This window comes from Engystomops pustulosus, chromosome 1 (genome assembly GCF_040894005.1).
Source record: "Engystomops pustulosus chromosome 1, aEngPut4.maternal, whole genome shotgun sequence".
Lineage (NCBI taxonomy): Eukaryota > Metazoa > Chordata > Amphibia > Anura > Leptodactylidae > Engystomops > Engystomops pustulosus.
This window is the reverse complement of record NC_092411.1, coordinates 12892438-12908056: the sequence shown is the minus strand read 5'-3', so window position 1 is coordinate 12908056 and position 15619 is coordinate 12892438. Positions and strand designations below refer to the sequence as shown.

The window sequence follows — 15619 nt, the reverse complement described above, 5'->3', positions numbered from 1 at the left end:
AAGGTGTCAGGTCTTAGATTAGAGGAGAAGGAGGAGATTTATTATTGGAAACAAATAGTAATAAGATGTGAGTGACATGGAGCACAGGTGATATTGGCTTATATGACTCACCTACATGGGGTATCGTAGAGACCAGGTTAGTAGTGGGTTGGGGTCAGGGGGTAGATAGTGTGGGGGAGGTCCTAGACTGATAAGTCCTGACACCAGACCTTCCTTCTTCACTTATAAAGGCTGCACAGAGTAGAGGAGACACTAGAAGAGACAGGATCAGCACTGCACACAGGGACAGCTCCTTCTTCAGCACCTTGGACAGCTCTGCGTCTGCAGCACCGCAGACAGCTGTACCTGCATCCTCAGCTCCACAGACAGCAGCTGCACCTGCATCCTCAGCTCCACAGACAGCAGCTGCACCTGCATCTTCAGCTCCACAGACAGCTGCACCTGCATCCTCAGCACCACAGACAGCTGCACCTGCATCCTCAGCACCACAGACAGCTGCACCTGCATCCTCAGCTCCACAGACAGCTGCACCTGCATCCTCAGCTCCATAGACAGCTGCACCTGCATCCTCAGCACCACAGACAGCTGCACCTGCATCCTCAGCACCACAGACAGCAGCTGCGCCTGCATCCTCAGCACTACAGGCAGCAGCTGCACCTGCATCCTCAGCTCCAGAGACAGCTCCATCTGAAGCTTCAGCACCACAGACAGCTCAACCCCCTGGACACCCTCTATACTACAGGAATCAATGGAAGGAGCACTGCTCTTCTGGAGATACCGCACCCTCTTCTCCCTTATACTCTGCACCTTGGTCCTCTTCAAAGTCCATTCCCAGGCAGCTCCATCCCAGCAGCACCAGGACACAGCTCCTCTCTCCAAAATATACACCAGGGGAAGCCACTGGGCTGTAGGTAAGTTCTCAACCTCCCATTATATACAGTAAACCTTATGTTTTTAGTAGATTTAGAACATTTTGCATATTTAGGAACAAATAACTCCAGGCTTCTTTACATGGACAGATCAGAACAGGCAGTAAGTAGATGATGTAGGGAGGTGATACCAGACTTGTACAGTGCAATGTGGAAGTGTAACCCTCAGCACATTCCTTATATCCAGATCTGGGGCACATCAGAAGGTAGAGGAATATTCATGTCTGATATAAAGAAGGAACATTGAACTACAACTCCCAGCATGCCCAGATAGATGCTAGATGTAAGGAATAATATGACTACTGACCCCTAGGGGCAGGTTCCCGATGTCTGTGAATGATTGTCCGGACCTGAGACTTCTATCAACTATCACAGACTGACAGATATTACAGGCAAGGATAAGAATACATTGTACAAAATTTGTTTAGAACCAGCCTTCGTTTAGATTATTAATTTAAACCAATAATTATCTAAATATTTAGGTATGTCTAATAGATAGATGGTAGATAGATCGATAGGAGATAGATAGACATATAGATGGATAGATAGAGAGAGATATATATGAGATAGATATGAGATTGATAGACAGATAGAGAGATATTAGATAGATAGATAGATAGATAGATATGAGATAGATAGATAGATAGATAGATAGATAGATAGATATGAGATAGATAGACCTATAGATAGATAGATATGAGATAGATAGATAGATAGGAGATAGATAGATAGATAGATAGATAGATAGATATGAGATAGATAGACCTAAATATAGATAGATAGATAGATAGATAGATAATAGAAATAACTTATCAATAACATCGAGCAATTAAGTAGAAATTAAATTAAGTAAACAGATTAAAATATAAAAAATAGTTAGATGACCATAGATATTAAACATGCAGATAGATATATAAATTATATATATATATATATATATATATATATATATATATATATATATATATATATATATATATATATATTTGACTATAGATAAACGAATATAAAGTAGATAAATCCATGACATTGTTCTAGACACCTAATATGGGGTCCATCTACTTGTATCCTTCATGTAATCAATATTAATTGATGAGATTACTTTCTAACGATTGTTATACAATGTAACGGTTGTAATATAATGTATTTTCAAATTAAAACAATCTCCTCATTTGTGTTCTCCAAGAGGAAACCTGACTTTATATATCTTTATAGCCCATTCACTGATATCTACAATCTCATCCAATGTTCTATGTGGTATTGTATAAATGAATATCAATAATCTGTTTAAGAATAGCGAGGAATAACATGATAAAAACATGGAAATAAATCTGATCGATAGATATCTATCTCATATCTATCTATCTAGGTATATAGTTTTTTACAGTTTCTAATGTTTTTTTGCGCAATAATCTGGCGCAGTTCGTCAATTTAGCTCATTTTTGCGACTTTTTCTGGCGCACGGCAAAGTCCCGCACTTAGTGGTTCTGAGTCCCTGCGCCTTATCTGACATAGTGAGCGGCTGCTATATAGATGTATAGGGATCTATCACAAATTTGCACCTAAAGAGTCACAAAAAAGGTCGCAAAAATGCACCTACTCTGTAATATAATGTATTTTCAAATTAAAACAAACTCCTCATTCTCCTCAAAAATACACCTACTTCAAAAAAACTTCCCTTTTCATTGTAAAATGTAAAATAGTTATATAGTTATAGGGGAGCTGTATATAGTGATTGCTGGGGGAGCTGTATATAGTGATTGCTGGGGGAGCTGTATATAGTAATTACTGGGGGAGCTGTATATAGTGATTGCCGGGGGAGCTGTATATAGTGATTGCTGGGGGAGCTGTATATAGTGATTGCTGGGGGAGCTGTATAAAGTGATTGCTGGGGGAGCTGTATATAGTGATTGCTGGGGGAGCTGTATATAGTGATTGCTGGGGGAGCTGTATATAGTGATTGCTGGGGGAGCTGTATATAGCGGTTGCTGGGGGAGCTGTATATAGTGATTGCTGGGGGCTGTATATAGTGATTGCTGGGGGAGCTGTATATAGTGATTGCTGGGGAAGCTGTATATAGTGATTGCTGGGGAAGCTGTATATAGTGATTGCTGGGGGAGCTGTATATAGTGATTGCTGGGGGAGCTGTATATAGTGATTGCTGGGGGAGCTGTATATAGTGATTGCTGGGGGCTGTATATAGTGATTGCTGGGGGAGCTGTATATAGTGATTGCTGGGGGAGCTGTATACAGTGATTGCTGGGGGGGCTGTATATAGTGATTGCTGGGGGAGCTGTATATAGTGATTGCTGGGGGAGCTGTATGCAGTGATTGCTGGGGGAGCTGTATATAGCTATTTCTGGGGCTTTGTATTTAGTGATTGCTGAAGGGCTGTATATAGTGATTGCTGGGGGTTGTATATAGCTATTTCTGGGGCTTTGTGTTTAGTGATTGCTGGGGGGGCTGTATACAGTGATTGCTGGGGGTTGTATATCGTGATTAATGGGGGAGCTGTATATAGTGATTGCTGGGGGAGCTGTATATAGTGATTGCTGGGGGAGCTGTATATAGTGATTGCTGGGAGAGCTGTATATAGTCATTGCTGGGGAGCTGTATACAGTGATTGCTGTGGGGCTGTATATAGTGATTGCTGGGACAGCTGTATATAGTGATTGCTGGGAGAGCTGTATATAGTGATTGCTGGGGGAGCTGTATATAGTGATTGCTGGGGGAGCTGTATACAGTGATTGCTGTGGGGCTGTATATAGTGATTGCTGGGAGAGCTGTATATAGTGATTACTGGGAGCTGTATATAGTGATTGCTCGGGGGGGCTGTATATAGTGATTGCTGGGGGTTGTATATCATGATTACTGGGGGAGCTGTATACAGTGATTGCTGGGGAAGCTGTATATAGTGATTACTGGGAGCTGTATATAGTGATTACTGGGAGCTGTATATAGTGATTGCTGGGGGAGCTGTATATAGTGATTACTGGGAGCTGTATATAGTGATTGCTGGGGGAGCTGTATATAGTGATTGCTGGGGGTTGTATATCATGATTACTGGGGGAGCTGTATACAGTGATTGCTGGGGAAGCTGTATATAGTGAATACTGGGATCTGTATATAGTGATTGCTGGGGGAGCTGTATATAGTGATTACTGGGGGTCTGTATATAGTGATTACTGGGAAGCTGTATATAGTGAATACTGGGATCTGTATATAGTGATTGCTGGGGGGCTGTACATAGTGTTTACTGGGGAGGCTATATATGGTTATTGCTGAGGACCAGCAGCATATAGTGATTTCTGTCTGGTCTACATTCAATTGGGACCCCCACCAGTTTTTGCACCCAGGGGCCCCCACCAATCTGTCCCTGGCTGGCACCACACACAGTAAAATGAATCTGATCTTTCAATGGCCACATGCTGTATAATACTACTGCATTATCCCCCATTATATAATGCCCCTGCAGACCCCAATCCTTTATAATTAGCTAATTAGTTCTCCCTACACGATATAATGCTCCTGCACCGCCCCCCTTTATATAATTCCACAAAGTACCCCCACAATATGTAACACCTTTCCAGTACCCCCACACTATATAATGCCCCAGCAGTGCCTACAGCCCTGTGTTATGCCCCCTGCAGTCCTTCAAGCACAATGTTATGCCCCTTCTGTGCCCCCACACTGTATGATGTACCTTTCTTTCACCCACACTTTAATATTCCCTAGAAGTGCCCCTCAGGGGCAGAATCCTCCTCCCACTTGTCTCCTGATCTCGGTACTTTTGTAATTATTCCTGTTTTGTCTGAACTTAATGTATGTGACCCCCTTACTGATTGTACAGCACCGGGGAATAAATCCTATACATAAATAATAGTAATATAAAAGTGCCCCACAGTGTGCTATGTCCTTGCCCGTTTATTGCACCCCCCACCACCATAAAATCTCCAGCAGTGCCCACACACTTAATAGTTCCCCTACAGGGCCTACAACAATATATGATGCCCCTGCAGTGTCCCTGCAGTATATAACCCCCTGCAGTACCTCCAAAACTGTATAATGCCCCTGCAGTGCCTCCAAAACTGTATAATGCCCCTGCAGTGCCTCCAAAACTGTATAGTGCCCCTGCAGTGCCTCGAAAACTGTATAGTGCCCTTGTAGTGCCTCCAAAACTGTATAACACCCCTGCAGTGCCTCCAAAACTGTATAATGCCCCTGCAGTGCCTCCAAAACTGTGTAATGCCCTTGCAGTGCCTCCAAAACTGTATAGTGCCCCTGCAGTGCATCCAAAACTGTATAATGCCCCTGCAGTGCCTCCAAAACTGTATAATGCCCCTCCAGTGCCTCCAAAACTGTGTAATGCCCCTGCAGTGCCTCCAAAACTGTATAGTGGTCCTGTAGTGTCTCCAAAACTGTATAGTGCCCCTGCAGTGCCTCCAAAACTGTATAACACCCCTGCAGTGCCTCCAAAACTATATATAACGCCCCTGCAGTGCCTCCAAAACTGTATAACACCCCTGCAGTGCCTCCAAAACTGTGTAATGCCCCTGCAGTGCCTCCAAAACTGTATAATGCCCCTGCAGTGCCTCCAAGACTGTGTAATGCCCCTGCAGTGCCTTCAAAACTGTATAATGCCCCTGCAGTGCCTCCAAAACTGTATAATGCCCCTGCAGTACCTCCAAAACTGTATAATGCCCCTGCAGTGCCTCCAAAACTGTATAGTGCCCCTGCAGTGCCTCCAAAACTGTATAATGCCCCTGCAGTGCCTCCAAAACTGTGTAATGCCCCTGCAGTACCTCCAAAACTGTATAATGCCCCTGCAGTGCCTCCAAAACTGTATAGTGCCCCTGCAGTGCCTCCAAAACTGTATAATGCCCCTGCAGTGCCTCCAAAACTGTATAATGCCCCCGCAGTGCCTCCAAAACGGTGTAATGCCCCTGCAGTGCATCCAAAACTGTGTAATGCCCCTGTAGTGCCTCCAAAACTGTATAATCCCCCTGTAGTGCCTCCAAAACTGTATAATGCCCCTCCAGTGCCTCCAAAACTGTATAATGCCCCTGCAGTGCCTCCAAAACTTTATAATGACCCTCCAGTGCCTCCAAAACTGTGTGATGCCCCTGCAGTGCCTCCAAGACTATTGAAAGTCAACTCAGTGGCTCCCACAGATTCCCCTCGTCCTCGTTCCCTCTGAGCCACCAGCAGAACTTGTGCCCTTAGGACCTTTCCGTATATGAGTAGTGATAATACTGAAGGGTCCCCTGTGCACATATACAATACTTCACAGGTGACATATAGGACCAGAGCAGAAGACACTGGTGACTCCGGTACATTTCCCCTCTGGATGAGATGATCGGGGGCTCCTGATGGTCCTTCTACTGAACTGTCTCCTGCTCTTCTGTCCCCTCCAGGACACCTGATGGGTAAGAAGAGTCTAGAGGAATATCCTTATATGTATGACGGAGGAGCCGCAGCCACCGGCTACATGGATGGAGACAAGTCCCTGGAAGGGTCCCAGCAATGGAGAGACGCCCTTCTCAGCTTACTGAAGATGCTGGAGACCAGTGACCTCCGAAACTCCCAGTCCATGAGAGACACAAAGTTACTGAACAGGAAATTCTGGGAGCTGGGGGACAACAATAACTATAAAGAGGTGAGAGCTTGTCTGATGCCACCATCATATGTCACAATAAGATAGATATGGACCCTTAACCCATCAGAGGCGCCAAAGCAAGACTGGGGGGAGGTCCTAGGGTCTTAGAAGACCAGGGGCACAAGGGGTAAGACATCTCCCCTCACCCCTGCCATCAGGGGCAGCATCTCTGTAAGATAAGCCTCAGCTCTATGTCTGATAACTAGTGACCACAGGGGGCGCCTTCTCTGATCACAGTCATTACCTTCTTCTCTATCCGGCCCAGACCACCAGGAAGACTTCTCCCACATCCCACCACTGACCCTCAATTCCCTCTACTCATTAATACTGCCTATCTACAGCAATAATACCTGCATTGTGCTCCCGGCAGTCCTCACATCACTGTTCCTTAAAATTCCTTAAAATAGTAAATTCTTTAAAATGTTCCTTTAACATATGACAGAAGATGATAAATCGAAAGCACCAGACTAAATTAACAACAAGGAAAAATAAAGGAAAGTAAAAAATTGTAAATGTTCCTTTCATTCCTTGATGTAGAGTACAGTGATAGATTCTGCCTGCCTGTCTCCACCACTAGGGGGAGCTCTCTGCATAATACGGTAGTTTATACTACTATTTAACATATTAAATGCTGTATGTTACGGTCTGTGCTTAGCTCCATCTACAAGTAAAGAAAACTGACCATACAGACTGCGGTCAGTATTTTGTATTGTCCCTGTGTAATCATGCCTATGTTGTTAGTAGCAGCATGACTGTGAAATATGGATTTATATTCCAGGATTGTAGCTTCTCCAAGTGCATTGGGGATGTGTCCTCACACTGCTGTGCTCTTAGTAGCCAGTGTTAGGTATTTTTCCTGGCGGGATGTATAATTATACCTGTAATCATACCTTTGTGTATGTTACTAGCAGCAGCAGGACTATGAATAAACAATAATTTATAATGGAATTTCACAATCCTGCCGTTACTAACAACAACATGCCTCAGGGACTGTACGTAACACTGGCTGCAGAGAGCACAGAGCACAGCACTGTGAACTTCCCGATTGCAATTAGGGAAATTACAATCCCGGAATATAAATCCATATTTCACAGTCCTGCTGCTACTAACAACATAAACAAAGGTCTGACTGTACATCTCTCCAGGGACAATACCTAACACTGGCTGCAGAGAGCACAGAGAACAGCAGTGTGAGGACACATCCACAGTGTATTTGGAAAAGCTACAATCCTGAAATATATATCCATATTTCACAGTCCTGCTGCTACTAACAACATAAACAAAGGTCTGATTATACATCTCTCCAGGGACAATACCTAACCCTGTCTGCAGTGAGCATAGAGCGCAGCAGTGTGAGGACCCACCCCCAGTGCACTTGGAGAAGTTACACCTTTGGTCGGTACATCCCTATTCATAGCTGTTCGTCTCTTCCCAGGTCTTGGATTACCTGTACCAGATGATGAAGGAGAATGCACAGAGCTGAGGGATCGGACCCCGGAGGAGATGTGGCCCCACATGTGATTGTACCAGATGCCTGATATATAATTTCTGTAACTGATACTTTGTGTACATGGTGCGTTTCCTAGTGATGACCTTACGACCCCCATGTTTCCAGAGCACGGACTTACCTGCCTGATGTGTAAATACCGGTCTAGGAAGGTTCTTGACTATATTTTATCACCGATGACAAATTCATCTCTTTTGTTTGTAGACACGGAATATTTTGACATTCACAATAAAAAAAATCTTCAAATAAAGGTCTTGTGTCGTGGACGTCCTTAAGAGGAATCCAGAATTCTGGGGTATCAAATTAAAGAAGGGAAGATGAAGAAATTCTCAGTTTTCAAATTATGTCCTGGTTCTGGTTCTGTGAGCTAGAGAACCGGAGATACATACAGTTAAAGACACAGGGGACAAATAGATCTTTATCTGCAGCTCACATTCCCACCTGCGTCTTTTACTGCCGGTATCTCCGGCTCTGCGGTACATATGCATAGATCTAGCACATCGAACCACAATCCTGATGCGATTTGAAAGATGAGATTCTCATCTTTAAAATGGCACCAGGTGCTTCTAGAAGCTATAAAGCCATAGATATAGGCATCTTAGGTGATGTTCCTTACTACAGCTAAAAGTGACTCATCTCAGCCAAAAAGTGACTTTTCTCAGCTCATTTGCATATGACTTTACCATTTGGTAATTTTTTTTTAATTGAGGAGGTTAGTAATTTAGTAGGCTAATCCCTTAAACTTTATTACCAAAATTATAAATTCATTATCCCTGACAGGGGCAGAGTTTAAATTATTTCTCTAGTCCGCAGGCTTCTGGGGTAGGGAACCCCCTGCACCACCGTGGACGATGACACAAGCCGACACCTGGGACCTGAATCTAAGTGGCACCTGGTCTTCACCAGAGCCCGCTGCAAGGCGGGTTGGACTTGCTGCTGCATGGTACCACCATGTCGTTCCACAGACGCGACTTGTCCACGGTGGCGGCCAAGGTGCAGGTACAGAATCAGCAGGCAATCTCGTGGTTGGAGATAGGCAGCTGGTCAAGACAGGCAGCATTGGTTCAAGGTCAGGGACGGAGCAAGTGGTCAGGGCAGGCAGAGGAGGAGCAAAGTCAAGAACAGGTCCGGGATCACAACAGGAAATCGAAATACAAGCACAAGGCACAGGAAACGCTTTCTCATCGGCAATAGCACGAAGATCCGGCAGGGAATGCTGGGAGACGTCAGGCTTTATCCGTTTCCGGTAAAGGGCCAGCACCAATTAGCGGTGCCCTGGTCCTTTAAATCTGCGAGTGCCAGGGCGCGAGCACTAAAAGCAGCAGGGACATGTGCACTGACTGGCCAGGACGGGAGCAGGAACACGGAGAGGTAAGTGGAGGAGCGCTAGAACGCTGGTGGAAAGGAAGGGAGTGGTGATCTATCCCCAAATTCTGCAGGATCTGTAATAGACTGATACAGACCAGCAGTAAAATACCATCTACTGCAATTAGGTAGTGTTCCTGGATATGGTATGAGAGATCAGACCCCCCTGGGGTTCACGTACCCTAGAGGGCCTAAAAATACAGTAAAAAATTGTTTCCAAAAGTTCACTTAAATAAAGGAACTATTAAAAAAACATTTTAAAAACGTGAAAGATCACATCATCCCCTTTTCTAAAACACAAACATAATAATAATACACATAAATAATAATAATAATAATAATAATAAAATAAACATAAATAATAATAATAAAATACACATAAATAATAATAATTATAAAATACACATAAATAACAATAATAATAAAATACATATAAATAATAATAATAAAATACACATAAATAATAATTAAAATAAAATATATATAAATAACAATAAAAATACACATAAATAACAATAATAATAAAATACACATAAATAATAATAGTAATAATAAAATGCACATACATATTATAAAATATACATAAATAAAAACAAACATAATCATAGACATGTTCCGTATGACCCCGCATCAATGCCCAATCTAAAATGATTATTGCTGGTGGTAGACCTGCAATGGAAAATAATAGTTCACCATTATACAACATATACAAATTTTAATTACAAAAGATCTAAAAGTCGTTCAGTCCCCAAAAAGGTAGCAAAGCAAACTTCAGCTCATCCCGCAAAAAACGCCACCGTACTATGAAAAGGTTATTGGTGTCAGAATACGGCAAAACAAAATAATACACAGATACAAAATATAAAAGAATTTTATTTTATATAATAAAAAACTATATACTATATAAATTATTGTACAAAGTATAATGAGGAAGTGTCATTTGTAGCGCACAGTAAAAACAGCGGCCGTAAAATGGCGCAAATGCATTTTTTTCAACAATTGGAACACAATTGGATTTTTTTTTATCCAACTCTCTAGGACAGTGGTGGCGAACCTATGGCACGGGTGCCAGAGGTGGCACTCAGAGCCCTCTTTGTGGGCACTCAGGCCTTTACCCTAGTACAGAGTTCACCAAACAGGACCAAATCCATCAAATCTTCCTGCAGTCCTAGGCAACTTAAAGGGAACCTGTCACCAGGGACCTCATTTTCAGGTTGCAGAAGCCCATCACACTTGCAGTGCAAATCTGCCTTTCTGCCTTTTCTAAGCATTTGCATTACAATATAATTGTGTGTTATAACTTACTCTTGCACCCTGACAAAATCCTGGGGTAGTCACAGGGGGCTGGGCTTTGGTTTGGATGGATTTAAAAAAACAACATGTGCCTTGTCTTTTTACTCACTCCTCAGATCTTAGCCCCCACCTTTGTGCTCCTGTACAGCTCCACCTCCTGCTCCTTCTCAGAGGTCACAGCCTGGTCAGCCTGACATCAGTGGGGGAGGGACAAGCTGTACAGGAGCACAAAGATGGAGGCAGCCTGCAGCTCAGACAAGTCACATGTTGTTTTTTGTAATGCATCCAAACCAAAGACCAACCCCTTTTACTACCCTAGGATTTTGTCAGGGTGCAAGAGTGAGTTATAACACACAATTATATTGTAATGCAAAAAAGGGTAATGCTTAGAAAAGGCAGAGGGGCATTTTTGCACTGCAGGTGTCATAGGCTTTTACAATCTGTCTTTAGTGAAAATGAGGCCCCTGGTGACAGGTTCCCTTCAAGAGATGCTGCTGTCAGCACTATATTACTGCGACACTTCATTAACTGGTGCTGGATCCACCATTCTTCCTGTACAGGGAGACCCTGGAGAGAAGCAACAATGATAGTCTGAATTTGCCCTCCTTCTTTCAACTGTATTGGTTGCCTCAGGCGGCTGATACGATTGAAAGATGTGGAAGAACAGGTAGCAATAAGTTACTGTTTAATATGCCACGTTGGCACTTCACGGTAATAAGTGGATTTTGGTTGTAGTTTGGGCACTCTGGGCCACATTTATCACTCGTTTTTTCTGTTGTTTTTGCGCCTTTTCATTCAGGCGCACCGTTTTTGCGACATTTTTGCGATTAAACGGCAAACTAGCCGCGCAGCACAAATAACCAGCTTTCCCTCATCTATCTTACCAATCCAGATGTTTTGCTGCGCCTAATGATATTCATCACTTGCAACGTTTTCATTTAGGCGCAAAAACACTCCAGCCCGAAGGTGGCGTTATCTGAGAAGAAAGCACTGAGCCCCTTTGCAGAAGAGCTCATTTCTAGCAGCAGAGCTCAGCCAGACACTAGAACATATAATAGATACATTAGATACACTGCAGACACTGGAACAGATAATAGATACATTAGATACATTACAGACACTAGTTACAGTACATATAATAGATACATGAGATACTCTGCAGACAGGAGCTGCAGACTCTATTTACAGTTCATCACCTTCTATTTACAAAATATTCTGCAAAACGCTGAGCTCACAGCAAGAGCAAGAGAAGTTTGCAGAAGTTTGTAGATACTACATACAAGTGTCCCCCATGTAATTCTGCACAGTGTCTGAGGGGGATACTGTGCAGAATTACAGGGGTGCAGCAGGAGACCAGCACTGGGGGATCCCCTCCAGGAGAAGCCCCTGCTGAGGAGGTCACTGGGTGCTGGGTGTCACACACCTGGGTGCTGCTGTGAGTGTTATCTTCATTCTGGGCTGTGGGAGAAGCAGAGAGGAGCTTGTAGCAGGATCACATGTAAGTGCCCGAATCTAACATTGCGCCTAAACTGCGCCTAAACTGTGTTAAAGTAAAGTGATTAATAAGAGGCAGGAAATATACTTATCACAGATGGTTGTAGCTTGTGATAATTCTGGCAAACAGTGCACCAGAATTTAGGCGCAACTACTACACTTAGGCGCACAAAAGTGATAAATGTGGCCCTCTGTCTCCAAAACATTCTCCATCACTGCTCTAGGAAGTACAACATCTCCTCTGGATGCAGATAGTGTAGAGTGTAATGGTGAATGGGGCATTATAATAGGGGGTATTTATAGTGGGGGTATTTAGTGGGGTGAGGGTTAAAGAATGGGGGTCTTATATACAGTATGGGGGGATTATATAAAATAGGGTTCACAAAAGGGGTGTATTACATAGTGTCAATATACAGTATAGTGGTCACAAAAGGGGTATTATGTAGTGTGGGGGCTGTTGTGGGATTAGCCAAACTCTTCATATAACTTTAAAATTTTATGCAATAAAAAAAACCTTCCTTAAAGGGGTTATCCGGGTTTAAATTTATTTTTATGTCCGGGCTGGGGAGGGCTATTTAAACATAATAAACATGTACTTACCTCCTCCGGTGCTGCCGATGTCCCGCGCCGCGGCCCGTCTTCTCTGTGCGCCGGTTTCATTACACCGGCGCACAGGGAGCTTCCGGCCGGCCGGATGCTCCCATGCGCACCATCTCTCAGCGCTTACAACGCTGAGAGATAGGGACGCATGGGAGGAGCCGTCCACATCGCGGACCGGAAGCTCCCTGTGCGCGGCTTCTGTGCCCCTGTTTGTTTACAGGGGCACGGATCGAAGTGACCGCGGCGCGGGACATCGGCAGCACCGGAGGAGGTAAGTCCATGTTTATTATGTTTAACTAGCCCTCCCCAGCCCGGCCATAAAAAAAAATTTAAACCCGGATAACCCCTTTAATTTGATGTTATTACTGCAAAATCACCTGCAATGCAACAAAACTGCAGTGTAACGCCTTCACCACACGAGGGAGCTCTAGATGTGCTGGTTCATAGCTGCAATGTGATCAATTCACCACAGGAGGGCGCTCTCTGCTTATAAAAGAAATCTTAGGAGGGGAAGTAAGACACTTGTAGATATTCTGGGAAACTTTTTGTGGCTTAACTTAAACATAATTTACTATGACGGAAGATTTGTTTGCCACCGAGTGGGACCTTCATACGCCTATATATCTGTCCTATACAGTAACACAAGGTCGAGATGCACAAAAATAGAAAAACACAACTTTAAAGGGGTTCTCCAGCCGCTCACGCAGTAAATCATGAGGCTAAAGATATGTCAGCAGAGATGTGTGGACCCAAACTTTAGGTTTTGCGACCTCCTTTTAGCAGCTTTGCTTATACCCTAGAAACTAGGTAAGGCTGTGATTGGCCGGGTGGACAGCTAAACAGCTGCCCAATTGACTGCTTTTCAACACATCAAGCAACATGTCCAGGTTTGGCGGAGCTGCCGAATGGAGGACCCCAAACCTAAAGTTGAGGTTATCGAGTCATTAGTATTAGAATATGGAGGTCTGTTATCTCTGGGAGCTAAACCGAGCTGGAAGCAAATTGTTCCATAGTAAAGCAGTCAGAGGCGAGGAAATTGCTACTATTTTTAGGTACCACAAAACTAAAGCAGAATAGTGAGTGCAGCTCTGGAGTATAATACAGGATGTAACTCAGTATCAGTACAGGATAAGTAATGCCATGTATGTACACAGTGAATGCATCATTAGCAGAATAGTGAGTGCAGCTCTGGAGTATAATACAGGATGTAACTCAGGATCAGTACAGGATAAGTAATGTCATGTATGTACACAGTGACTGCACCAGCAGCAGAATAGTGAGTGCAGCTCTGGAGTATAATACAGGATGTAACTCAGGATCAGTACAGGATAAGTAATGTCATGTATGTACACAGTGACTGCACCAGCAGCAGAATAGTGAGTGCAGCTCTGGAGTATAATACAGGATGTAACTCAGGATCAGTACAGGATAAGTAATGTCATGTATGTACACAGTGACTGCACCAGCAGCAGAATAGTGCGTGCAATCTCATTCTGCTGTGAGCTACTGAAGGGTGTGGCTGTGTGCTGCTGAGCTCCTGCACCACCTGGTGGAAGATCAATCCACCCAGGCCTGCTCTCTCCTCCCCAGGGAGGGAGTGGGTTTTCTGGGATGAGTGAACCAGGCAAATCCCGGGCTTCTGCCTCTCGGACCAGGCCGGCGGGGGGCAGGAAAAGCCAGATACCGGCCAACATGGAGGGGGTGAGAAGATCTGCCCGAACCCAAGGACGCAGCGATGTGACCTCGGCTGCCACCCCCAAGACCCAGGGAAGCCGCAAGGTCTCCGCTTCACAGAAGATTAAGGCAAGTAACATCAGCCTGAGTGCTCCTCCTGGAAAGCTGAGTGACTGTGCGGGAAAGTTGGGTGGTTCAGCTGGAAAGCTGGGTGCTCACGGAGGTGTGCAAAAAGCATGGGGACATCTAAAGGCCCGGGAGTCTGCTACCATCTATGGCTCCCGGATTGCTGAGCACCTCCGTGAGTACGAGGAAGCTGGCAAGGCGATGAATAGGCTCCAGGAGGAGATACGCGAGACCTTGGCCCTAGCGGGGGTGGCTACACAGAAGAAAAAGTCTGATCTTCTTAACACCATTGACAGACTTAAAGCCGAGGTCACCGCTCTGCAGGAAAAACGACGGTTGATCCGGGAGCACAGCGGTCCGTTCAGGGAAAAGCTGGAGAATGACGCCCGGTTTGATGACATGCGCCAGGAGCAGCTGAGAAAGCTGAAGGGGCTTAAGATCCAGGCGGATGAAGGCGATGGCGATGATGAGGAGGATGAGGAAGACCTGCCGTGTCCGTCTGGTGGCCTGCACCAACACCAGCAGGCCTCGCACGACAGGCTGCCTGCAGAGCAAGCGCCATTACCATCAGGCTGCGGCTCTGCCAACCTGGAGGAGGAAAGTGATGACAGCGGCCAGGGGGGGGCGCTAATGGCTCAGATCCGTCAGCTTGAGTCCCCAGTTCACCTCCAGAACTTCTCCTTCGGCGATGATATGCCAGATGACGACCCAAAGAGAAAGAAGAGAGCCAAGAAGATCAAGGCGTCTCAGGAGGTGAATCTGGTGTTTCGTCCCCTCCCTGTTCCCTCCGGGCGGGCAGCAGTGCCAGCCTGTCGTGTAGGCCCCGTTACCCAGCCCAGCACGAATCCTGCAGTGGACTCGGTGCAAGGGTGCGGGGAGATTGCAAAGCCACGTTCCACCATGGCGCAGAGCACCAGCCTTGTTTGTAGTAGCAAGGATGGTGCAGGGAAGGCATCGGCCGAAAGGCCGGACAGT

The 15619-nt window shown here is 44.8% G+C and overlaps 1 protein-coding gene across 1 annotated transcript; it reads left to right on the top strand.

Moving 5' to 3' along the window:
* Nucleotides 1-239: 239 nt before the first annotated feature.
* Nucleotides 240-8342, top strand: LOC140064066 (gastrin-releasing peptide-like). Its single transcript, XM_072110569.1, has 3 exons — nucleotides 240-911; nucleotides 6344-6585; nucleotides 8021-8342. Exons 1-3 carry the CDS (start codon nucleotides 749-751, stop codon nucleotides 8066-8068), a joined length of 453 nt encoding a protein of 150 aa, XP_071966670.1. The 5' UTR covers nucleotides 240-748; the 3' UTR covers nucleotides 8069-8342.
* Nucleotides 8343-15619: the final 7277 nt, after the last annotated feature.